The 25,879-nt window shown below is 32.5% G+C and overlaps 1 protein-coding gene across 1 annotated transcript in view; it reads right to left on the bottom strand.

The window, feature by feature from the left end:
- The window catches only part of LOC129223170 (hemicentin-2-like), a 160,548-nt gene that overhangs the window by 52,155 nt on the left and 82,514 nt on the right, over window positions 1-25,879 (bottom strand). Inside the window, exon 8 of the mRNA XM_054857736.1 lies at window positions 15,070-15,372. Coding sequence (XP_054713711.1) covers window positions 15,070-15,372 — 303 coding nt within the window. The remainder of the gene's footprint in view (window positions 1-15,069; window positions 15,373-25,879) is intronic.

The following is a 25,879-nucleotide window of genomic DNA, read 5'->3' as shown; positions in this document are numbered from 1 at the left end:
TTTCAAGCCTTTGCCCCACCTTTGACACTTGAAATATTTTGTCCCCCTCCTACGGATGAGAACCCCTGTATTAGGTGAACCACGCTCTGTAATGTTAGAATGACCTGTGCTCTTTTAAAAAAGGATTTGCATAGTTAATTATTAAATGTCATCAGTACAGTCGAAGCTATTAATTGGGATATCGGTTGAAATCCCGCTTAATGTAGTAAATTTTCAATCTACCAAACCTTTGTAATGAACTTTTGCGATTTTTCCGGATAAAAGATTGTCCTTTTGTTACAATACTTTTTGCAGCTATCCCATTCCCACAACGAGTTCAACTGTACCTTAAAAATGTGCACTGGCGTTCCGAGGAGCTTGGAAACTGACAGATGGACGCGAAAAGATACTACAAGGTAGAATACAACAACACTTTGATCGAAAAAAAAGAGCTTTTTTCATAAGTTATGCGTCATTAATAGCAACAACCTTTTTATTTTATGAATGTTTATGCAACGTTAGTAATGTAGTAACTGAAAATAATTAACTACGTTTATCACCAGGCAGTGAAAGTAAAGCTCGTAGAAATTAATTTAAACTCAAATCTCCACCAAAGTATTTCAACACACTCCCTTTTCCTTAAACCTTAAAATGAAATTATCTCTTTAATGCTTAGAAAGTATGAAAACACTTAAAAACATCAACCATGCCAAGATGCAAATTATTAATACATCCTAATCCTTGTAAGATAATGCAAGCGCAAACGATAATATCCCCCCCTCAGTCTTCCAGCCTTATTACAGCTCTTAATTTAGTTTCTTGAATTTTATTCATGACATTTCTCTTTCCCAATATATGCAAATGTGCTGGTATGTCTCTTAGAAAGACATCGACGAATTTACATCCCCATGCGAGAACATAAAATAATTCCGAATGGAAGTAGTCACCTCTGGATTTCGTCGGATTCTGTGGGGTGTGTGAATTCCATTTGCATGACTTATCAGAAACAACAAACCAGTGATGATCCATCGTCATGCGTTGTGAATAGGTTTCAGCCATTAACGGCGTCTTGATTCTAATGAAGGCTGCATATCTGAATAACTACAACTAAACACAGAGGGATGATTCTTAGAATGAGTTCAATTGTGCCATTCAAACTGAGTAAAAGCATAAGAATTTAGTTATCTAAGTAAAGCAGTGTGTTGGTAAAGAAGTTATAGCGAATGTGCATGTCTTTGTATGAAAGCAAAAAAAAAAATAAATAAATAAATAAATAAATATAAAACAAAATTTGAATTTGTGACATCTTGAATTCAAATTATGCTTTTCGCAATCACATGTGTTTGTGTGTGTGTGCGCGCGTAGGCGTGTGTATGGGGTTAGGCATGTAGTGTAGGTGTGTGTGTAGGAATGTGTGCAGGCGTGTGTGTGTAGGCGTGTGTTTGTGTAGAACATGAACGCAACCACCAAGGAGGAGGAGAATCTGATGAACAGTGCTGCTGGTGCTGGTCCAGTGCCAGAGAAGGACCCGGGGCAAAAATCAAAGGACGCGGACTTCATTCAACGGTCAAGTGAAAAGAATAAGCAATTCATGATTGCTCAAAAATGTTGATGTTTTCAAATGTGTGTTACGTCAGTGGTGGTCAGATTTACATCAACCGCAGAAAATTGCATAGAAAAAAATTACTTCTGAAATAATTCAGGGAAATTTATGCACCGAAAAGACTTTTTATGCTATAAATATTTGTGGAACGCAGATTATTTGAAAATACAAAACATAAATGTTTTGCCGAGATTAATTTAAAACTGGACAAAATCATAAGGACAACGAGCGTTTTGTCCTGAAAAACCCTAATAGTCAATATCATCAACTTTTTCTTCAGTCACTTTTACCAGTTTTGATGTCATGGAAGTTCTTTCTTTCGATATTGGATACAAAAACTTTCGTACTTCGGGTTCCAAAATGTCACACAAAGTTTCTATTAACCTTAGATCGAGCCTTTATTCCGGCTAGTACTGTACTTTCACGAAATAAGCATCAAGCAATGATTTTGATGTTTGTGAAACATATATATAGTTATTCATTATCTTGCTGAAACAAATTGTCTAAACTCGTAACTAAATGTTCTTTTGGTTAAAAAAACATAGCCGAGCACGCAAAATTTTTCTTAGAATTCATTCTGCCTTGCATAAAAATATTGGAGTATTTCCCGCCTCCAAATGTAAACTCCTTCACAGAGATCGTACCAAAAGTCGCAAAAAGCCATCTATTACAATATAATTAAACTATTTCTCAACAGAAAAGATAACATTATCCCATTGTCTACCTATAACAACGCATTTTTGGAATTCTCAACCTTTGGTCTTTTATGAACTTTTTTACGAGTCGGTTGTGACAATAGTTTAAAATCATGAAACTTTTTCTTTTTGTAAAACATGTTGAACAGTTTAATAACTGCATCGTACCTTGTATTTCCATCTAATGTCTCATGATGTTTGCTTTTCGGTGCAACTTCGTCTTATTATCCTGTGTTTCACACAGAGAGAAACATATGATTTTCTACCTGTTCGTCTTTGTAGTCTTTTTTAACAGGATTTTTGAAAAAAGCTCAAAATGATCAATCTCTATTTATTTAGCCTACTTGCCATTTCACGTACAATAAATCGTGAAAATTTTCAAGCAACCACTTTCTACATTTTTTCAGTTTAGTACCTAGCAGTATGTCAGTAGAGATTAAATGTGACGCCCACAATTTTGAGCTATTTATTTATATCCTTATGTAGTGCAGTTTGTAGAACATAAAACATGCAAATTTTGCTTTTTAGAACACACAGATCCTTACAATTTCAATCATGTAACAGGAATGTCTAAATTCATACTTCATTCCGTACAAATCTTATCTGACTGCTAGTGTTATGGGAAAAAACAATAGTTATCGCATTTTGCAAATAAAACTCACTTACTAACGTTTATAATTTTTTCCCAATAGTTTTTTTCAAGGTGCAATTAAATTTTCTTAAAGGGTTTGTGCAATAATTTAAGAAAATATTAATAGCACCATGCTTTTTCAAATTTTAACTATGTGTCTAAAAATTTTACATAATCTGCAATGAATATTACTTTTCATAGTTTAATGCTTGAAAATTTAATATTGGTCGAATAATTTTTCTTATGACTATTGTAGTGCTTCTTGGTGGTTAATCTTTTGCCTCATATACCCTTCTCCATTCCAACTCCTTCACATTTTGACTGTTGTTCGCTGCCAGTAATACACCATTCTCAAATTTGGCATTCATGTAAATCTCCAGATCCACGATGTTTAGATGATCATCAGGCAAATGACTTGCAGATTTTGTAGCTCTCAATAAATGCTCAGGTCCAAGTTTAACGGAAGTGTTTTTTATTCTTTCTTTTTTAAAGGTTTGTTAGATGGAACAATACTGAAGCATTATTAATAAAATAATGTAACTAAAGAGTATCTTCATCTCAAAAACCCTACATATCTCCTCCCCGCTCTAACAGAAAGGGGGATTTGGGACTCCCCTTCCTTAAATAAGTCCAACTTTAAATCTACATTCAAAAGTCCTTCCTTAAATAAGTCCAACTTTAAATCTACATTCAAAAGTCCTTCCTTAAATAAGTCCAAATTCAAATCTACATTCTAAAGTAGAAACTTGTTTGAAGTCATATAGGTATTGAAAATAACATGACTGAGTAAATGGGCATAGCAGGAAGAAGCATGAAATTTAGTCACCTCCTTGCAGTCGATTCTGGTTGTTAATGTAATAAAATATAATTGCATTTCTAACGAAGACCTGCGTAGTGCACATTTATTTTGAAAAAAAAATATATACCTTGACTATACAAGAAGAAAAAATGCAAGATTCAAAAAAAGCTAAACAAAATCCATTTTTATTTAATATCATTGCACTTTACGGCTTAATCGAACTAAAAACTGCAAAGGAATGTTATAAATCATAAAAAAATGTAAAACGAGTGTTATAAGGAGGCAGAATGGTATTAAAACAAAAAGATTAAGAATTGAGCATTTGTATTTGAACATTTACAAAAAAGCCCAGAATTATCTGTAAATTTTGTTCGCGGCATCTAAAATTGTTTTTCCAAATTTTTTTTGTACCTATCAACTCAAAATTGGTAAACACATAGAAACATGGGCGTTTCAAATCGAAAATTACGTTTTTTTCAATGCATTTTTATGATTTATCATATTCTGCCGTGCTAAGCACAAAAGGCTTTAAGGGAGTCGATAGCTTTAAGAGGGCCATTGATCTTCATTGGGGACTAATAAATTGACTAGGACCAGTCTAGGTGAGCCAAGAGTTTGTTGCTGGTTGTCAAATTTGTATTTGCATCTAAGTTCGAAATGAGAAATTTCCGTTTAAAGTTGTTTGCCTACATGCACTTGATACAAATGCAACTTTTTCAGAATTTTTTAGAAACATATTTCCCTCATTCACAAATGACCATATACATTGTAATTAGGAAAATATATGACAAAGAATTACTTGATGACCGTAAATCAATTTCGATAAAAAGTGCAGATAAGACTTTTGTGCTTAACACGACAGTATTATACAAAACAATTTTGCATTATAAAACGTTGCAATCGTTTAAAAGAAATCATATTTCTTTAATTGTTTATAAAACTTTCTTCTTGCGATCTAACTACAAAAAATGCAAACACCAACATATTTTTCGAAAAACTATATTATCGAGGTTTTTTTTACAAGCCTTAGCAAAATATTTTTGCTGTCATTCAAAAAAATTCTACATTAAAAAAAGCTTTGATAATTACGTTTTTTTCATAGCGGTTTTTTTTCTCTTTGTAAAAATAAGAGAATGCTACGGAATACATCTAATTACTGTAAGATGCAAAATTTTACGGAAAAAATGTGTAATTATAAGATAGAAAATGTGCAAGATGTGCTGTTAAGAACAATAAAAAAAACTAAAACATAAGTAAAAAATTGATGACACATAATTAAGCTAATACAAACTGTAATTTTCATCCTCTACTTGTGTTTAAGTACTGTTCTTTATATGTACATTATCTTTCGCAAAAAGCAATTGGTTTTTACAACATGTATTGCCACTGTGTCAAATTTTTTTATTGACAAAATTTCTAGCGCTTAGACACATATCTTGTTACTAATTTTTCAGTAATTAATGTGCGCTGATCTTAAATTAATGGTTTGAAAAAAATCCCTTCTCAATTATTGGGCACTTTGTGGTGTAAATGTCACAGGGGAAAACATTTATGGACTTTAGATTGAAAGAAAGCGTCAAAGGAAAGCAATAAAATCCTTTTCGATTGGTTTATAAAAAATTTTTCATTAATAAATTGCTTCAAATGAAAAAAAAAACCCATTTATTGTAAAATTGATATTAAAAACAAAAGCGCAATGAACTGTTTGAAAAAATGCAAAGCAAAAAAAAAAAACTATGTATATATTCTTTTATCCAGCAGAATAATACATTTAAAGCCGTTCTGAATAACTCATACGTTAAAATAAAGATGAAAATATTTCTACTTAATCCTTAAAATGCTGCAAATGAAAGTCTAATAAAAACTATTTCTTAATATAGATGTAGATATGGAATGCTAAAAAAAATCGCATCAGCATTTAATCCTTTAAAATTTAGCAAAATAATTTATACGTTATTTCAGAAACGCATTTATGCAAATCTTGTAAAAAAAAGTTATTAAGGAAAAACGAGAAAAAAAAGAAAGGAACTGATTCAGTAAAATATGAATACGTAAATGAATACGTACACACACACACACACAAAAAAAAAAAAAAAAAAAACTACGCAAAGTTTTAAATTTTAAAGAATTTCTCTAGAAAAAAAGGCAATAGTTCAGTTCCATTTGTCATCTATTGAGAATGCTTTATCTGCCGTGTTTGAATGAAAATTAAATCGCTCATACATTTAAGGGACCAGCAACATCCTAAAAAACTGATTTAAAGCTGACTTTTTTGCCCCCCGAAAAAAAACTACAAATTTTCTGTATCATTTAAAAAAAATATCATTCTTGCATGACAGTCATTATTCACACCGTGCAACTCAGCATTGTGTTTAATTTGGAAAAACGTTAATAAGTAGTAACTGCTAAGATGTGAGAATTAGTGTAATTACAAGCAAAAACAAATTGGTGCAAAACACTGAGTAATAGGGTCTGTCGGGGTAATTTGGGTATGAAAATGGCCAATCTGTAACTTTCCAATCCCTGTAAAAAATTTATACATACATATTTTTTTTTTCTTTTTCTTGTTTCAGCTTAACATTATGACTTTGAAGAATTGTTTTCTACAAGTTAAATGTTAATAGACCCATTTGCATAAAAATGGAAAACATAAGTTTCACTATACCCAAATTACCCCGTTGATGGGGGAATTTGGGTATAGTGATGGTTAAAGAGCAAAATATGGTTTTAATAATAATCTTACTCAATGTTTTCAAACTTAGGTTGAATGTAGGTGCAATAGAAATAATGGGATAATATGAATACTAATTTTTTTAAGTATTAAGATGGATTTTAGACTGAAAATAGCACAATATGACAATCCGTTAATGGACGGGAAGTAGTTTTTTGATACAGAACATTTCAGCAAATTTAAACAACCTTCCAATTCGCTTTTAGCATATATTACTTTGGGTAGCGAGGATGCACATACATGCCTATGTTTGAAGTCCAATGAAATTATAAATTGTCCTTCTGATTGGTAAAATGTAATGTATACCCAAATTACCCCATGTTTTTAAATCATTAATTACATAAAAACCAATTATGTTAAGTGTTTCAATTCATTGCCTAATTAAAATAAACATATGTAATGTCTACATACCTAAATTTGAAAACCGTAGAATGGCAGGTTAACTAGAAGTACTATTTGGAAGTAGTTGGTTTGCATTGCATCGACATCACCAAAAAGTTTAATTTATTTTTTATGAGTTTTAAAAATAGTGTTGGCAACATTTTTTTCAGCATATATTCTTAGGTAAGGAGGATGTTCATAACTGTGAATTTTTGTAGGTGTATCAAATGAATAGTTTTGATTTTATTCAATAAAATATAACTTATACCCAAATTAACCCGACTACCCAAATTACCCCGACGGACCCTAGGCATAAAGCTATTTTACAAATCTAAAATCTGATTAGTCTCATTAACTTTACAAATGCAAAACTTGCTTATTGTAAAAAGCAGAATTTAAATCTGACTTTTAGGTAGTCATATGTATGTATCTATGATCGCTTAAAGGTAAAATTTTCTATGGTTTCTGGGTGGACGACGGCATCAGGGATCACAGTGATGAGGGCAAAAAAAAAAAAAAAAAACTTGGTGATATCTCTTCAAGGATCCGTTTGCAAGGAACATAGCTTCCGTAGGTAGCTAATATTTATTCAAGTATTTAATTTTATTCATAACAAAGAAATTCAGTATCGAACCTCAATAAGTCTGAAAACATGCGATAAATGTTTTCACATTGTTTTAAATTGGCAACGTTGCATTACGTATTGTAAATCATTAGTAGTACACGAATTAGTTCGCATTTAACTGGTAATTCGGCTATTTTATATCTATTATTTTAGCAATGAAGGTATAATTGTTTTTTTTTAGTATTGCTCATGCCATTTAAAAAAAAAAATAGATGAACCGCAATCAGTAGATATCAAATATTTGTTACAAATTGAAAAACCGAATGCGGCTTACATTTTCAATTATTTAAAATGCATTGTCACATCGCAACATAAATTTATAAAAACAATTTTATTTATAAATGATAAGCAAATAGTGAACAAGACTTAATCAGTATAAACGCCCAGTAAATATTTTCCAATATCTAAAATATGCAGTGTCATGTTAATGTTTTCCCTTTACTTCATGTTTCATCACGCTCCAAGCAGCAAATAAAATTACTAAACTAAACATTTTTTCCCTAATTTTTGGAGTAAAAATGTTATCTCTCCTAACGAGTCTCTAGAGCCAGGAGAGCATAAATAAAGAAGATATTTCCCCTGCGGAGGAAAATGTTGTTTTTTTCCACCATTGCAAAAACGAAAAAAAAGTAGAGGCGAAGACATTAAAAATACAATTAAGCATTTTTTACTTTCTGCTTTTGAAACAACATGTTTTTAATGCGAGCCGACATATGCGAAAAACCTCTGAGCGGATAAATTGATTTTATGCACTGTAACTTTAAACAGCTTCCACCTATTAAAATTAGTACTACGCTGTTTCACAACATTTTTAAAGGTACTCAGCATCTAGACAAAGAATGTAAGTTTGCAAATTTATGTCTTGAAAACATTGTTAATCAATTCATATTAATATTTTGGAAATTTTATGAAAATGTATATTTTATGTGATTAATAATTCAATAGCAATTCACATTTTTTGGAGCACAATATGTTTGTTTTCGGAAAATTCATTCAACTGTAAAAATTCATTTTTGTTTCCATTAAAGTTTTCGTTTTCAAAATACTAATATTGTAAATAAAATTTTAAATTGCAAATTATGAATTCAGCATAAAATATAAACACACAAATGGGCACAATTTCTTGTAGTCATTATTTTGTTATTTTATAATACTGCTAAACACAAAGTTTGTCCTAAAGTTGGTTGCTGCTTTGTCAGATCACTTTATCAAACCTTATCTAATAATGTTTAAGGTACAACATTCATTAAGGTCGATTTAAACACACTGGCGACTAAATCAGCCACTAAGTTAGCTATTTTGAAGCAAAGGAAACTGTGGCGACTGTTTTAGCCAAAATATGGGTTAAAACGACAATTTGTCAATCAATTATAGAGAACGGCTGCTAGTTTTGCAAAATACAAATAAAATAGGTACATAGACACCCTTTGGTCTACTTTGAAAAAAAAAAAAAATCAAATAATTTAAAATTCGCCTAAAAAAACGGAACTTTTTTCTCGCTTTTTTTTCTTGAAAATAAACGTTTTGAAAAGTAATGAAATGGAATGTAACAAATGCACTCTATAACCAAAAAAAAAAAATCGACGCACCAAGAAGGAGTGATCCGATTGAGACGAAAATTGGTGGATTGGAAGAAAATGCACAGAATAGTAAATGATTAAATTCTCAGAACAATTGAATAATTTATTTCAGAGTTACAATAACAAGTTCAATAAGGTATTGACCCGCCTCTAGCCTGGATACAGGGTGTCCTGCGGTATTTCAGGCCAAATTTGCTCCAATTGTCGGACGAGCTTGTCAACATTCCTTGTCGGATGCAATCGCCATCCCATCATATCCCAGACATGCTCGATAGGAGAGAGATTTGGCGATCTGGCAGGCCACGGAAGAGTTTGACAAGCTTGCAGACAGTTCATAGCAACATGTGCCGCGTGTTATCTGGCATGTTCCTGCTGAAACCCAGCTGAGGTTACTGCAAAAAGAACGGCAGCAAAACAGGTCTTAGTATGTCGTCGACATACCACTGTACAGTAAGTGTACCGCTAATTACGAACAAAGGGGTCCAGCTACCGAAGGAAATGGCACCCCAAACTATAATGCCTTACTGAGGACCAGTGTGGCGAGCAAAAGTGAAACCAGGATCCTCCTCCTACCCAGGGTGTCTCCAAACACGACTTCGATGATCGTCTAGACACAGTTGGAAGCGGGATGCATCACTAAAGACTGTACGTCCCCAGTCGCACCATTCCAACCTGATCGAGCCATGCACCACTGTAATCTGGCTTGGCAGTGTGTAGGCATCAGTGGCAGGTGGCGTAACGGTCGGCGCGAGCGTAGATTTCGTTGTCCCAACCGTCTGTAAATGTTCATGATGGACACTGGTCTTTGGGTTGAACGTCTGATGGTTTATAGAGGTGAAGAAAGCGCTGTGAGTGCTGATCGAACAATCACTCTGGCAACACGATCTGTTGCGACCCTAGGTCGAACGCTACCATCCTGATCTTGATCTCTGCCATTTTCCACTCATCCGTGCCAGAATCTTCGAATCGCCGCATCGCTTCGATTCAAATGACGAGCGATTTTCCGATTTGACCAACCAGCGTCTTTCAATCCAATAATACGACCTCTTTTTAACTCTGACCGTAGCTCGTAATGAGCACGAACCATGTGGCGAAGCATTTTTAAGTTGTTGAAAGGTAATATGAATCGCAATCAAACCGAAAGTTTTAACAATTGTTGAAGAACTGCTCTTTATACACATCTGCTGGATGCGCAGTTTCGATGAGCTGGAGATCAAACTATCCATTCATTGGACACCAAATTTTAATCGTTTGCATATCTGGTCAAAACACTCATGCATACAAAATTTCAAAGCAATCAGATGGTTTCTTCTTGGTGCGTCGATTTTTTTGTTATAGAGTGTATGTTCACGAAAGCAAATGTGTGAAGTTTTTACGAAACATATGTGTGCGTAAAACGTTTCTTCTTTGCAAACACGTCTTTCGTAAACAATGAGATTCTGTTACTGCTGTATCCTTATAGCAGGAATTGGTAAATGGAGGGGGAAAGCTCAATCATACGCTTAGCAAAAGCTGAGGCAAATACCTCAAGTCACATGACTCAAAGTCAACAAATGGTTAACACGTTTTGCGTGAAACTAGCGATAGAACCCTGATTTTGTCCACAATGCTTTGCTTTAAAATCTCTCACGTGGTTTGGGGTATTTGCTTTACGAGTGAAAATATTCACTCCCTCCATTTCATCTCTTCTCAATGGCCGTAATAAAAATGAATCTCGATAGTTTTTGTTTTTTAATATCTTCTAGACTTATTACGTATATTTTTTTTTCGAAACGGACACAATTTTTACTTGTTCGGAAATATTGCAAATACCGCATTTCTAGCACTTTTAAAGCAATCCATCATTTACTATTGTCTTTTGTTAAGAGTCAGACAATGTGAAGTTATACCAGAATTAGCTTGTGCATGTTTATTTAGTGTTCATTTAAATGAATCGGAAAATATCGGGAAACTGTTATCTTTGGCTTTTTAAATTTGTTCACATTTTCTTTTCGGGGACATTTGAAGACTATCCTTATATATTATTTCTGTAGCCTGTTTTTGGTTTCTACGCCAGATTTTCCTCAATTCTTGATCAATTTCTTTGTTTTACACCTTATTTTAAAGCTTATGGTGCTGTCTACTGACGAAAAATAGACCCACGGTCTAAAAATTGTTTTTTTTTCAGCCGAGAAACCTGTTTTAAAGAACCAGAATGAGGTTTTCGGTTAAACTTATAACTTTAACTTACACTATGACCAACAGAGCTGAATAGCTTGATCGGCAGAGCGTTCTCCTCGTAACCAGGAGAATGAGTGTTCGGGCCCACGTCCGGACAATCTGCTTAAAAAAATTAGAGAAATATCGCGCATTACAAGAACACTTAATTAAGTGAATAACAGATGTGATGGAACAGAATAAATGAGAAGGAAACGCTCCTTTCTGTTATGAAAGCTTGATGTGACTTTGTGCTAAATTACTTCTGAATTGTACGTTTTTTTTTTTTTTTTTTTAAGCTTTGGCTCTGGTAAGAAAATTAAAGCATAATATAAGCAAAAATATAAGTCACAGGTTTAAGATTTCAGACTACAAAAGAATTGTTTTTTGTTCAGAAAAAAATAAAAAATCGTATATTGAAATATATATTCTTCTAATGAGTTTTTGACTCTTTGTACAAATAAAAAAATTACAACCTCAATTTGAAGGGTAAAATATATATTTTTTCTTCTTTTTGCAAAAAAACAAATTGCTTATCACATTTTTACTAATTCGAAAAGCTCCGCTTAAAAAAGAGAATAGTTCAATTTATTTTGTATTTTAACCGTGCAGTTAAATGATGAACACGTGCGGCCATCTGAGTCATAACGGTTCAAGCAGCCTGCGGTAACAAATTGTAAAAATTTTCAAAACTAAAAACATTTTTCTTTAATATCTTATATATTATTCCCTTCTCATTTTAAAGCTTATCAGACTGGCTAATGACGAAAAATGGACTTACGGTCGAAAAATCAAGTTTTCTGAAACGCCCCTTGCTGTTTCAAAACCTTGATGCAGCCTGTAGTTCGTATGCATTTTTTTTTAAAGCAAAGTTCTAATGCAGTTTTCCAATTTTTTACGTCGCTTTCGGCAAAAAAAAAAAGCCTGTGTGTGTGTGTGTTCATATTTTAATAAAGCTTAAAAGCACTGGACTTAGTTGTTCGGTTAAATTGATAAGTTTTTTTCAGTAGAGCGTTCGGCTATAAACTATCTGAACTTCTGGCAAGCTTGAGCTGTCCGACATAATATCGAATTTATATTAGTATTACGCATTACATGTACTCATAACATACACACGTAATAAAATAAATGAAGTGGGAATGCTACTTGGCGTTTCGACTCCTCTATGCAGGTTACAGTTATCATTCGGATAAGTTGACTGTTAATCGAAGGGTGTTCTTTCTTTTTTTTAAGCTTTGACTACATCCAGACCACTCAGCATAATGTAAACCTAAAAAAGTATTAGATTTACCTAAAGGAAATTCTTTTTGTGCAGAAAAACATTTTCATTGTATGCTGAAATGTAGATGTTTCTAATAGCAGTGTTCGACCTTTTGTACAAATGAAAAAATACTACGCCAAATTAAAACTACGAGTTTCTCCCAGTAAACCTTTAATTTTTTATTCGCGCGAATACGATCAACTTCATTAGAAAGAAATAATTTTCTACACCTCTGCTTTCTGCTGAAAAAAAAAAAATACATTTTGTCTACGTTAGAAAAATTACACTTAAAAAACGGACTCAGTTCAACTGGTTTTGGTTTTGAATTTTAAGTGTTCGATTAAAAGAGAAACATGTGCGGGCATTTAAGCCGTAGCGGTTAAAGCAACCTTCTATGTGAAATTTTTCAATATTCAAAGATTAAAACACTTATTTTCAATCTAATTTATTACTTCTCTAGAATGTTTGTTTTAATCGCTACGTGAGATCTTCGTCATTCTTTAATCAAATTCCATGCTTTACGAATAATTTTAAATCGTATCATGCTGGTTAATGACAAAACATAGAAGCATGATCTTACTATTACTTTTTTTTTTTTTTTTGGCAAAAAGCTTTTTTGCTGTTTTTTACTACGCATTCCTTTAATGAATAGCTTTCGAAAAGGAAGGCGCAATTGTTAGGTTTGTTGGGGTGTCGGACTGTTAATCAGAAGGGCGCCAATTCGAATCCGTGCCAATAAATATCTCTTTAATGTTTCTTTTTTTCCCGTCAGATGCTCACATGGGCAGGTCTGTATTTGCCACAACCTGTTTTTTCACATGCACAATTATTGCTTTTTAACGAGTCTCTACTCAGCCACACTTTTAATGATGTTTATGGTTGCATTGAAAATATGTACGACCAAAAGGTGAGCGATGATCAAATTATCACAACGTTGTATTTAACGAGTTTTTGTTACTGATGTCTTTAAATTACATGCATTCTCTTCTACGTTTACTTTTTTTCGGTTCTTCTTCATAATGTTCGTCCTTTGAAATTTTTAGAGAGCGAAATGCCTTATGAAACGATTCGAAGCACAGTGCGGAGTTCCGCACGGGTCGACTAGTTTGTCATACTACAGACTACTAAAGTAGCTATGCTCAGTAGCAGCTCTGTACAGTAATGGTTTTAAATTTCTGCAAAATCAAGTTATTTTTAAACTATTTAAGCAACTATTATTTTTGCGTTTCAAGTTTGCAGCTTGTTTCACTATTTCAAATCCTGAGAATAGACGCTCACAGCTTTGTTGTTTAATCTTACTTTAAAAACGCATTATTCATTTGTTGGGTCTCCAACTCACTTTTGTACTTTCAAAACTATATAGGAAATTCAATTATGTACATAATCTGTTGTATCATTGCAATTTAAAGTAATACGTTGTACTTTTTTTTTTTTTGTAAAATTCTAACGCAGACATATAGTCCGAAGTCTAAGACAGTGTACCATAGATATCACTGAATTATTAAATAATTTAATCAGGTATGCAGTTCCATTTAAGTGTAAATTTGTCTTAGGCAAAAGTGTATACATTTAATTTGATACATTTTTGATGAAATTTAAATACGCGAATAATCCCATTTATAGTTGGAACAAACCTAACCTCGCAGCATTTTGAAGGCCATGCACGCAGATCCTGATCGCAACATTCAGACACTACCCGGTTAGCTTTGCCCCAGTTATAAGTGTTCACTTTCGCGTAGTTGAATATCACACAACAAAAGAAAGTAAGCCTACGACTTAAGTTACATTAACAATATGAAGTACATGTACTATAGGGTGGTTCAAAAATACATGTTAAAAAAGAAAGTTTCTTCTAGATAACAGGACAACCCTCAATATTTTTATAGTTGTGGATAGTAATATACTGGAAGAATTTTAGTTTCGTATTTAAACTGAAAGAAGGTGCTCAACCCCCTCCCCCAAATTTCATAAGTATCGGGAGAGGGGTTAATAAAATTTCACTGAACTGAAAAAACAATGCAACACGTTATCATATACACTAGTACTATGCATATAAATTGCAATGAAATAATTATTTACAAAACCACAGCTGCAGAAATTAAATGTCTCTAAATTTGTGGCAGTTTCTATGCTACGCCTAATGTTAAATTTAGGGGTCATTGAACACTCTCTAAAAATTTGAGTAAAAAGCTAAAACTTTTACACCATACTACTATTAGTAAGTTTAAAAAAAATAGGGGGTGTCCTGTGTGTGTATGGACTCTAGCTGAAAAACAACAACTTTTTTTTGAACCATCCTAATGCACAACTTCATTTAACTAATAAAAAAATGAAGTAGATATACAACCGCATTAATATTAACAATATTAAAGAGATGTACAACGTCATTCAGATTAGATGTGCGATTTCATTGATATTTACAACTTATAACAGATGTAAAACCTCATTTATACTTACAACATAAAGTACATGTACCACCTCCTGAAAATGTCGACACATATTATATGCGCAATAGCATTTTACAAAAATCCAACTATTGTAAGATCAAAAAGTTAGAATACTTTTTTTTCAACGGAATTATAACATACCTCTTTGCGTCAAACTTTCAGGTGTAGATAATGTACTTGTCCTAATTATCTTTGGATCACTTCGTCCTTTGGAATTGTAGGCATACACAGCTACAACGAAACTAGTACCGGGCGTTAGGTCGTATACGTTAAAAATCGGCGTCAGATTCGTCATGTTGTTCATCATGAGCACATGATCAGCATCATAAATCTCCAGAATAAAGCTCTGCTGCAAACCACCGTCATAGCCTTCTTGGCATCTTACCATGAAAGATTCTTCCGTATGGTTGCTTGCACTGCAGTTTTGAACGGCATCTGGTTGACCTAAGGCGAAATTATGATAAATTATGATAATTCTTAAAGTGTGTTTTTATTTTTAAATTACAAAAGTTTCAAAACTAATGTAAGTCATCAAATATATGTATTTAAAATGACAAGAAAAAAAACATTAATTTAAAAAAAAATGTTTGAAAAATAAATAATTGAAAACAAACTACTTAGTTGTCGAAATGGGAAAAAAAATGTAATGAAATTCAGGTAAAAATATAAAATTATTCAAAAATGTAATTTTTTTAAAAATAAATTTAGTGGTAAATTTGGATTATTAAAAAACACATCCCAAGGCGATTTTTTTTGACATTTTCTTAAATGTTTTGCTTTATTTTTCACTGGATATAGCGACTTATTTTACTATTAGTGTGTGGTAAACTAATAATAACTAATAACTAAAATAATAATAAAACAAACCGTATTCTCACACTAATAAAAGTACATTTATATTATTATTAGTGTGAGAGTTTCTAAAATCATTTCATATTTTAGCATTTTAGAGTGAAATGGGAGAAAAATAGTTTTCATACGAATGTTCTTTAACATGCTAAATGCGACAAAGACGCTGACTATTTTCTGCACTTTCAATATCCAATGACTGCATCTCGGTTTTCAAACCAACGTCTTACTACTAAGCTGTCCCTCTGGCTTTTAACTCATTACTAATATTTTTATTAATAAAGTTGTTAATCCTAAATACTACAAACGCGTTTGCATTTTCGCCTAATTTGTGTTTATTATACATAACTTTTTAGCGCTTATTTAGTACTTTAAAATATAGTACCATAAACACAGTGCTTAAGAATTTTTCTGTGCGGAAATTGACATTATCTATCGTATGATTTCATTTGTAGCATTATTTTTTTTAGTCATTGGAGCTTAAAACTAATTTAAATCTAAAACACTATGACTTATAATATGTTTTCTGTTGAAATGAAAATTACGCACTGTAACTTAATAAAAAAAGAATATTGTCATGTAAAAAATAAAAATGTATGGCTAAAAGAGCTTTTTTTAACAGATATGCAAACAAAAACTTTTAATGGCGCTCATTCTCAGTAAAAAAATAAACTGAAATCTACAACATCCTCAATCAAAACAAACTTGAAATTTGATCTTTAATGATTAGAAAAATGATTTTTAAAGTAAAAAAAAAGTTTTCAAGGAAAATTAATAATCAAAGATGCAATCAGTTATCTTTGCTGTTTCTTTAAGAAAGGAAAATAACCCTTTTAAAAATAGCTTTGACTGTTGCTTTAACGACAGAAAAATTCGAATAAAATAGTCTGTTAGAAGAAACTACAAACGAAAACTTTAAAGGAAAAAATGCGACAGAAATAAAAGTGTTTTCGTTGCAATCAAAATTTCTAAGACATAAAAATGCAGACGCACAAAGAAAAAATATATATTTTTCTTATTCAGAAATTCTAGACTTTAAGGAAGTCTCCACTTCTAACATTAAAATGGGAAATATATAATCAAAGCCGCTTCCAGAACCCCTCTTCTCCATACTGCACTTTTAAGAAAGAAAGGCATACTTCATATTTTTCTTTTAACATTTCTTTTTGAACTAAAGATTGTTTATTAGACACTAAGGTTACATAATTGTTTTACACCTAAAATAGTTAAGTCAAAAAAGAAAAAAACGAATCATAGAAATATCACTTGTTATGATGCATAAAGTAATTTTCTAAAGTGGCGCAAAATAAAGATTTTTCAGAAACTTCTTATAACAAAAACAGTCACATAATATTACTATATGTTAGTGCAGTTTTAACTATTTTGTACTATTTCGTATAAATATTGATGCTTATGCTTGGAAATAAAGGGATATATTTGCAGTGGATAGGTTCCTCTGAAGTATTTTTCTGAATAAAAACTCGTAACATAAAAAATGACTAGTTTGACTTTTTTTAATGTGCATTAGACAAATACAAAAAATCTATATGCAACACAAAGGGCCAGAAAGCAAAACGCATAGCAGTACAAAAAACAAGAGAACCGTTTGATGAATAGTTGAACATTTGTTTGCCCTTTTTAATTCCGGTCGGTATTATAAGTGCTAAGACAGCCGAAAAAGTGATTGGTACTGATTGCTCTTACATAAAGGAATTTTTTTTAAATCTTCTGCCGCTAAAAAAATTCTTTGGTTGTACACTATTGTACATTTTCCACTTTTATTTGGAGTTTGCTTAAATGCTGTAGTCTTTAAAACTCATTCATAACGCTTTAGACTAAGAATTTTGAATAGTAGCCACTGGCTACCAGAGTCACAAAAAAAAAAAAGACGGTAGCGACTTTTGATTTTTGGTATTCATTTTTTTTTAAATGTATTCAGCGCAAAAAAAAAAAAAAAAAAGGCGTTAAGGAAGTTCACTTTGAATTACGTTTTCAAGCTGGAGTCGATTCATGCGCGGAAAATCTCAGGATTAGAAACGTGTTGTTACGAAATACGATATGGTTTTTGCAAAGAAAGAAACATATAGCAGCCTCTTTTGGCGACAAATAATTTTTTGGTAGCCATGTTCAATGACAAGGTCGTCACTAGTCGCTAACGGGCGACTAGTGACTGCTAATCTATAGTCTTACCATTCAGGAATGTTTTTTTTTTCCTTTTTTACAAATAATAACATTCTAATAATCGGAGATTGCCAATGTTTAAGTTTCCATGTTTTTAGGTATATGCCTTCTATCCGCCTTTCTAGCTTAAGATATCGATTGCAACTTCCTTAATTACAACATATTCAATGTCATTAGCATTTTTCATCCGTTTAGAAGGAATATCAATCATAATAACTTTAACAATCTACTTTAAAAACATATCACATTTTAATGTTAAACATTATTTGTTAGATACCTTACCGTGTCTGAACTCTTACATATTCTCATCAACAACACATTCATTATTTTCAGCGCCGAAAATTCAATTCAAATTTATGCAAGAAAAAAAATTTATAAACGCATTTAGGATTCATAAATACAAAATCTAGCATTAGTGGATGATTAAGCAGAATGCGAGGAATCATCAAAAGAAGTAATCCACTTCAACAAGTAATTAGATACGGCTAACGAGATATTAACGAGGATCCGAGTAAATTAGATACAAAAGAACAAATGACTTTGGGACGACTCCAAGTACAGTGTGCTGAGGAAGTCCCTTGTGATATCGCATTAATGCTAAATTTGTCTTTTTCGTCTCATTAGACAAAAAACATATTCAAAACAAAAAGTGTGAGTAACACTAAATTGTTAATTCTTAAGTTTTAAATAAGAAAAAAGTAGCACTACGTAAAAAAACTTCGCTTACCAGACTAATTTTGAGGTTTTGGGTGAGAATTTAATGGAGACTCTAGTGGATAGATAAACTTGGAAACTTTATTTATCATTTGATGGCAAGAGGATATATTATACGTCGCGCGGACAGTATCACACAAACACAAAATATTGACATTTCTTGCAAAATATTAAAGATAAAGACATTGATGTAAAATGCTAAACATGGTTTGTTTTAACCACTATATCAATTGAAATTGATAATTCCTTGACACTGTCTCCGACGATACAGTAACCTGATTTTCAAGTATGCCGGTCAAGGGGGGACTTAAGTATTTCAGTTCATACCACTGTGTGTAAGTAAAGGGCAGCTACTGATTTTTTTTAAATTATTATTATTATTATTATTATTATTATTATTATCATTTTTTGCATCTTTGCCATCTATTGTACGTTACCTTTAGTGTACAAGCTTGCTTACTTGGTTTCCGCTGAAATAATTAGCATAACAATATTCCTATTGTTAGTATTGGATCCATAACGCGTTTCCTCAAATATCTCAAAATCTAATTCCAGATACTGTCCTTTACCTGCCTGCGGCAGCAAAGAACAACAAAATCCTATACTTCCATACTTGTCTAGAATCGATTTTTAAAAATGTATAAGTGGTCAAAATTTTAGCAACTAAATAATGTGGTAAAATTATTTGTTTGCTTTGAGTTTTACCAGCAAACATAAGATCTTAAAGCTTAACACAAAATGTGAATTTCAGTGCAAACAAAAACTCACACCATGCTTCTACAAATCAGTAAAAACAGAATGTAGGTTTTTACAGCGTAAACTCAATAAATTTCACATGGTAGAAATAATGAACGTTTTTCCCGACATACTGGATCCGAGTGCAGTCAAGCACTAGACCTCTGTCAATTTTTGGTACCGTTCTTTCTGCTTAAAAGAAACTAAAACTGCTTAAAAGAAACTGAAACTACTTAAAGCGTCACATACTAACTCTGAATAGTAGAAACAATGACCACTAGGAATGAAGTAGGGCGATTAGTAACTAGATTATAATACACGGAAGAAACTTGAAAAATGAAAGTGCATAAAAGATAATTTCATATTTAATGTTTTTTACCACAATTTAAGTTCGAACATAAATTATGAAATCCATGGTTTATCTAAAGTTTTCTCTTCTAGAATCTCAGGTTTAAAACGCGAAGTTAGTCCTTTCTATTGACAACACGAGTAAAATGTTTGGAATAATTCGAAGTATACATACACATGTCAGAATTACGATTCGGACTCATACTTGTTTACTCCACACTCATTGACATTATTTTATGTAGTTGTGTGCACTTTCCAGTGAATTTACAATCAATGCAATTATATCTTCCCCTAGGCGAAATGATGCTATTATAACCTCACACTTCTCACGAAGATTGCATATTTCCATTTAATCTGTGAAGTGCGTGCACATGTTTTGCATGCATACACCACTCAAAGTACACAAACGCATTCCTATCTCTGCTTGCAACTAGTTTCTGTATCCTACAGACTGCTTTAATCAAGCTCAGGTTCTAACGATTGATTTATGATGCTTCCGAAATATGTACCATGCGTTTAGACTGATTGATCTGTTTCGGGAGATTGTTGACACGCATTCAATTTCTGCAAGTTCTTAGTGTAATTGAACTCTGCCAAATACTGTTCGCAATTCACTGAAGTTAGTTTAATCATACAGAAATGTAGCATTTGCCATGATGCACACACACAAGATGAGGTTTATGGTGATTGAAAAGCTGCAAAACTGGTGATAGTATTTGCAAGAATTATGCTCAAGGCGATGTTATGTTCAGAGTTGGCCATTTTGCTTAGAGGAGGTAAATTTATGTATGCAAACTCGTCTGAGTTCCATTCGTAGAGCATAGAGGTTTTGTAAACAACAATGGCTTCGAATAGATAGTTATAAAAGCTCACACTTTTGGATTTTAAACAGAGAAGTGAGTCACATGGTAAAGGATAAAAAAAAGCAACTACACTCTTAAAAGTTCAGGAAACTTTTATGGTAAATACTACTGGAAAATGGATTGCTTACAGTACAGAAAAAAATTACAGTGAATTATACCGAAAAAATAAACGATTGCAGCGCCAAGTGACTCACAACGTGACTCACAGTGCGAAGCAGATAACACCGTGTTTCCCTTCGCTCAATGTGTTCCAACTTGTGTGGTGGGCAACAAAGCCGCCTGCCAGTCCGAAATTCCCAAGATCAAGGTGTGCGCATTTTGCGTTTTTTAACTCTCGTTTACTCTACCGTGAAAATTTACAGTAAAATAGGATGAAAAGGTAACAGTTACTGACAACATGTATGCCAGTAACTTTTACAGTACAATTTCTTAGTTTTTTTGAGTGTAGGGTTGTTTGTCCAGTGAATGAACACACCAGTTCTAGGAAAATAATGCTTGATAATTTTTCTATTTTTCTATTTGATAATTTTTCTATTGAATTTTGTCGTGTCCGACAACATCATCAACTGTATACAAGAAAAAATTGATTGAATAGAAATGGAAGAAAAAAAAACCTTCGAAAGTAGAAAATTTAAATTAAGAGATGTTTTTATTAATTCACGTCAGAGCAATACAAAATTATAATTATCATCTCAAAAAATATCCTGCACAACTTAAGGTTTTAAACTGACAACGGAGTTGGTTGTAAAACTCCGTAAATTTTACGAACGATATAAATTCGTTCTCAAGCTTTCTCACTGTTCCTTAAGAAGATAAATTCATCTTATGTGGTACATGGCTGATGTGACATCATATTTACTTCATAATCCAGCTGACAGTTTGAAATCGTTCTTTTAAGGAATATTTAACGATAGCTTTATGGGAAAAATGTAGAATTTTCCACAGCGAAACAAATGACTCTATTCAGTCGATAACTGTAGCTTTTCGCAGCATATCTGTGACCATACTCTCATGATTTTTATATTTAATTTTCTTCAAGTATCATTCTGCCATACATATCGTTCCCCAAACTCCTCTCTTTTACATTTCCTTTCTCTAGTCTGAAAATAAAATAGTCTTCAAAATGCTACGTCCTCGAAACCCGCCACCTTCCAAAAACTTTACAGAGCATACGTTTCTGGAGTTGAGCCCCCGAAACATCATCCTCCAACACCATTAAAGTTCGACTAAAACTGCAACTGCGTTTTTGGAGCTTCAAAAAAGTTACCTTAGCAATAATTTTTACCAAATATGGTCTGCAATCAAGTTTTCCAGAATTCAACTTCGAAAATATTAGTGGTGTGGGAAAGGGTGCAACTAAACGCTCCTGGCATATAATATCAATGAAGGATGACGAATTTATTCTTTTAAAACTTCAATTACGAAACATTTTATGTCGAAAATCTCAGAACCTTTCGCCATAGCGTCCTTAAATATCAACAAAAAAATGTATTCTTACGACTGCAAACTTGCAAATCTCCAGGAGAGTCTCAAAACTCCACTTCCTTTAGCGTCATTGAAGACTGTCTACATTTGAGTTTTGGGAAATTCAATCACGAAAAATTGGGAGGGAGAGAATTGCTTGGGGCAGTTCTTGAATACAGTTACTTTCCTAACGTCAACTTGATTTATAATCACGTTTCAGAAACATCAATTTGGTAAAACTTCAGCGAGGGTATTCAAACCTTTCACCCCCTTTTTCTCTCCCAACAACCCTGTGCGTATGCGTGAGTTCATATATTATAGTTTTTAAAAGATGACACTAAGTTCATGTCAGTTTTTTTTTAAATCAAGTGTTCCTAACCCGTTAACAATATTTTCTGGTTGCACCACAGCTACCCGTTAACAATATTTTCTGGTTGCGCTACTGCTACCGTATCACAGAGATTAAGCTTTACTCGATGTACGTACGCTTCAAAGGCATGAAATTCCATCACCATTACAAAACAAAGTCTTGCTTTAGGGTCAACAAGTCGCAATAAAAATATGGATAAAGTGACTTTCCAGTAAAGCTAACTTCAAGCCACTGAAAAATAAATCAATGTGCTATTTTGACTGCTTAAGAAGTAAAATAACTAGGTAAAGTACTGAAACTTTGGTGTGAAAACAATATCACATCTGGAAAAAAAACATTGACCAAACTCTGCCTATCCCTCCACCACCTTTTTTTTAATGAAAGATAAGTGCAACGAATTGCTAAAACCTTAATTCTCCCTGCATCTTGGTTTGTTATTATTTTTCTATTTTTCAGAGTATATACGTTATACGTACACATAAGTTCACGAAAAAGAACCGTCTTGCTTGCACTATAGATCATGTAAATTGATCCGCAGACAACTGCGTATACTAAATTTCAACATTGCTTCATTTATTAACAAACATTTTCGTAAACAAGGGAATTAGAGATTTAATGAATAACCTCCGCGATGAGACGGATTCCTCCGTAACAGTCAATACAAAAGATGATGTTAATCCCAATTCTGCTACAAAGCTTTACAGGAGTCATTCACTCGACATCAAACATGGGCCTCACCACGCACACAAGACAGGACTCGTGCTGCAAATCAATTCAGTAATGAATTTGGTGGACGCTTGCGAATTTGACAGCCGAATTATTAGCTTGCTGCTGCGCATTGTCTTTCATTAAGTGGAAAAGCAAGCCTAATCTTCTGGGACTTCTCTAGCGTTAGAGAGATTGTTGGGCACGTACACTCTGCGCTCTAGACTAAGTAGTGGTGCATCAAATGTTTCATGGATAATTACGCAAAATGTACCAGCGTCTGGAACTATGTTTCGGTAGAATAAGATAGCGTGGTAATGTGCATACCATATGACTGCATTTATATGCACTGTAAATTTAATAAAACAGTACTTATTAATGCAATATACGGCCGTTTAATATATAGGTAAGAATTTTTAGCTGCAGGCGGGGGAGTTGTATTCACGTGCAATCAGTTATTCAGGTTTAATAGTACTAGGTATTTTGTAATAGTGACATTTAATCTAATAAACCACATATTTACTGACTGACGAAAAGAAGATTTTTTCTATTACTACTAATAAACCATACATACAGGGGAAAGTGGAGTACCTTTATCTGATTTCACCTTCACTTTTTACCTTTATATTTTCACTTTTTACCCATTAAGTTTATATAGACTGTCAATAAAATAACAAAACAATTTTTCCTCAATAAATTAGCGTTTCATATATAATATCTGTTTTCAATATTAAGTAAATTGTTTTAGTGCATACTTATTAGAAATTGAAACAAAAAGGGTGATTAGAACCGTAGAACTAAACCACACTGACTATGAACTGCTGTATTAGCCAAGGGTCAATGACATTGCTTTAACTGTTAGTTGCGCCTTCGGCACTATTTGATGTTTCTGCTCTACACGGACAAGACAACAATAACAACAACTGGACCATGGTACACCACTCTGTGGTGTATCTTGGACCAGGTTTTAAAAATAATCGGTTATGCAGGTACTGGTTTTCTTTTAACTCTGGCTTTTAAGTATGGAAAAAATATCATATTGGTAAATTTTTAGCTATTAGCTAAGTGTATTTACTGAAGTTTCGTATTTATATGTCATCCGTATACCAGTGATAAATATTCAAAACAGGAAGGTTTTTCTTCTTTTTTTTTTTTTTTTTTGTCTTTTGTTTTGTTTTTGAAGAAGTTGTCAAGAATATGAATGTATATTTTTAAAATGCTGTTTCTTTTTTTACAATATTGAAGAAGTCACTTAAAATTAAGTTTAGTCACAAAACTAAACCCTAAAAGGTAGTTCTTGATTGGATAGTCTTGAGAGTAACATACAAATTTACCTTAATTTTAGACGCTATACTGGTACACACGATTCAGTTTTGACGCTCTATCGAATGTTATGATAACATTGCATTAATGGATAGACCAACCAAACTTCGTGCCTCTCTCACTATAACCGCAGGGTCTTTAGTAATGATCGGTTGTTCTTATGAGCATTTATATCGTTTTCAAACTACGGTTACAAAATTCACCATGATGCTTGGATACAGATTATTGTAGGTTAAAATTTTTGACCTCTTCCTGTTCAAGTAGGAAACGGATTAAGTTCAAAAGTTGCTTTCAGATGCAGGTTGTAGTGTCTCTACTCGAGGCATCCTGCGTTCTGTCGGCTTATGGTATTTTCTTTGCAAATGTACCCTGAATATAAAGACGTATGATTTATCTAAATTGAGATGGGACTGAAACATTTATTCACTACTGTGGTAGACATCTATTATTTAAAGCTTGTAGCTAAAGTCTTTCTGACACATCTATGATGATTGACAGCAGACATACTAATATGTTAAAGCTAAAAATTAGTTGAGCTAACTGAACTATATTTATTTTACTGAATTTTAATAATTGCTATTTATTTTTTGCATTGTGATAGCTGATTTACTTAAGGGAATACATCAGTTATTAAAATTTAAAAAAAGTAAATTTCAAAAAGGAATCAAATGAAGAAAAAACTTTAATGGACTAAAGATTTTTTCAAATGTCATTAATATAGTAAAATGAGTATCTTTTTGGAAACAGTAGGCTGTTTTTTTTTCTTTTGTATTTTTAAGCTAGCATTAATTTTAAATTATGTACATATCAACTCAAGGTCACAAAACTAGCTTTCGTGAATCATATAATTCTAAAACTCTTCTATTTTTTTTCTTTTTGTATATGTTACTGTTTATAACTCATACTAATATATCTGAAAGTAATTTCGTAGTTTCCACTTTAAATACTGTGCTTAAGAGTTAATAATAAACTTTTTACAGTTTTGAAGAAAAGAAAGGACAACTTGTGCAAGTTTAAACAAACACTGTTATCAAACTTAAGGGCATTTTTTAATTTAAACTTCTGTTGAGTAATAACAGGGTGATATAAAGAAACATTCTGAGAGACATATGCATTTTCTTTTACATCTTTAAATGTTTCTTTTCAATAGCTAAAAAGGCAAAACATTGATAGATTCATTGAAGAGTTCATCATGCTTTCGCCCATTTTTCACTTCTACATTTATTTAAAGTGAAAATTCATTAAACTTCTGAATCAATTAGCGAAACAAATGTACAATACAAAATTATTACATGCTTTTATCAAATTCAGTGTAAACAACTCACTCATTTCCATTAGCCTAAATTTATCACTTAAGGGAAAATACTGTCAAAATTACATGATTTATTGAACTTCAATA

This window comes from Uloborus diversus, chromosome 5 (genome assembly GCF_026930045.1).
Source record: "Uloborus diversus isolate 005 chromosome 5, Udiv.v.3.1, whole genome shotgun sequence".
Lineage (NCBI taxonomy): Eukaryota > Metazoa > Arthropoda > Arachnida > Araneae > Uloboridae > Uloborus > Uloborus diversus.
The sequence above is the reverse complement of the archived record's forward strand: the minus strand, read 5'-3'. Positions and strand labels throughout refer to the sequence as shown.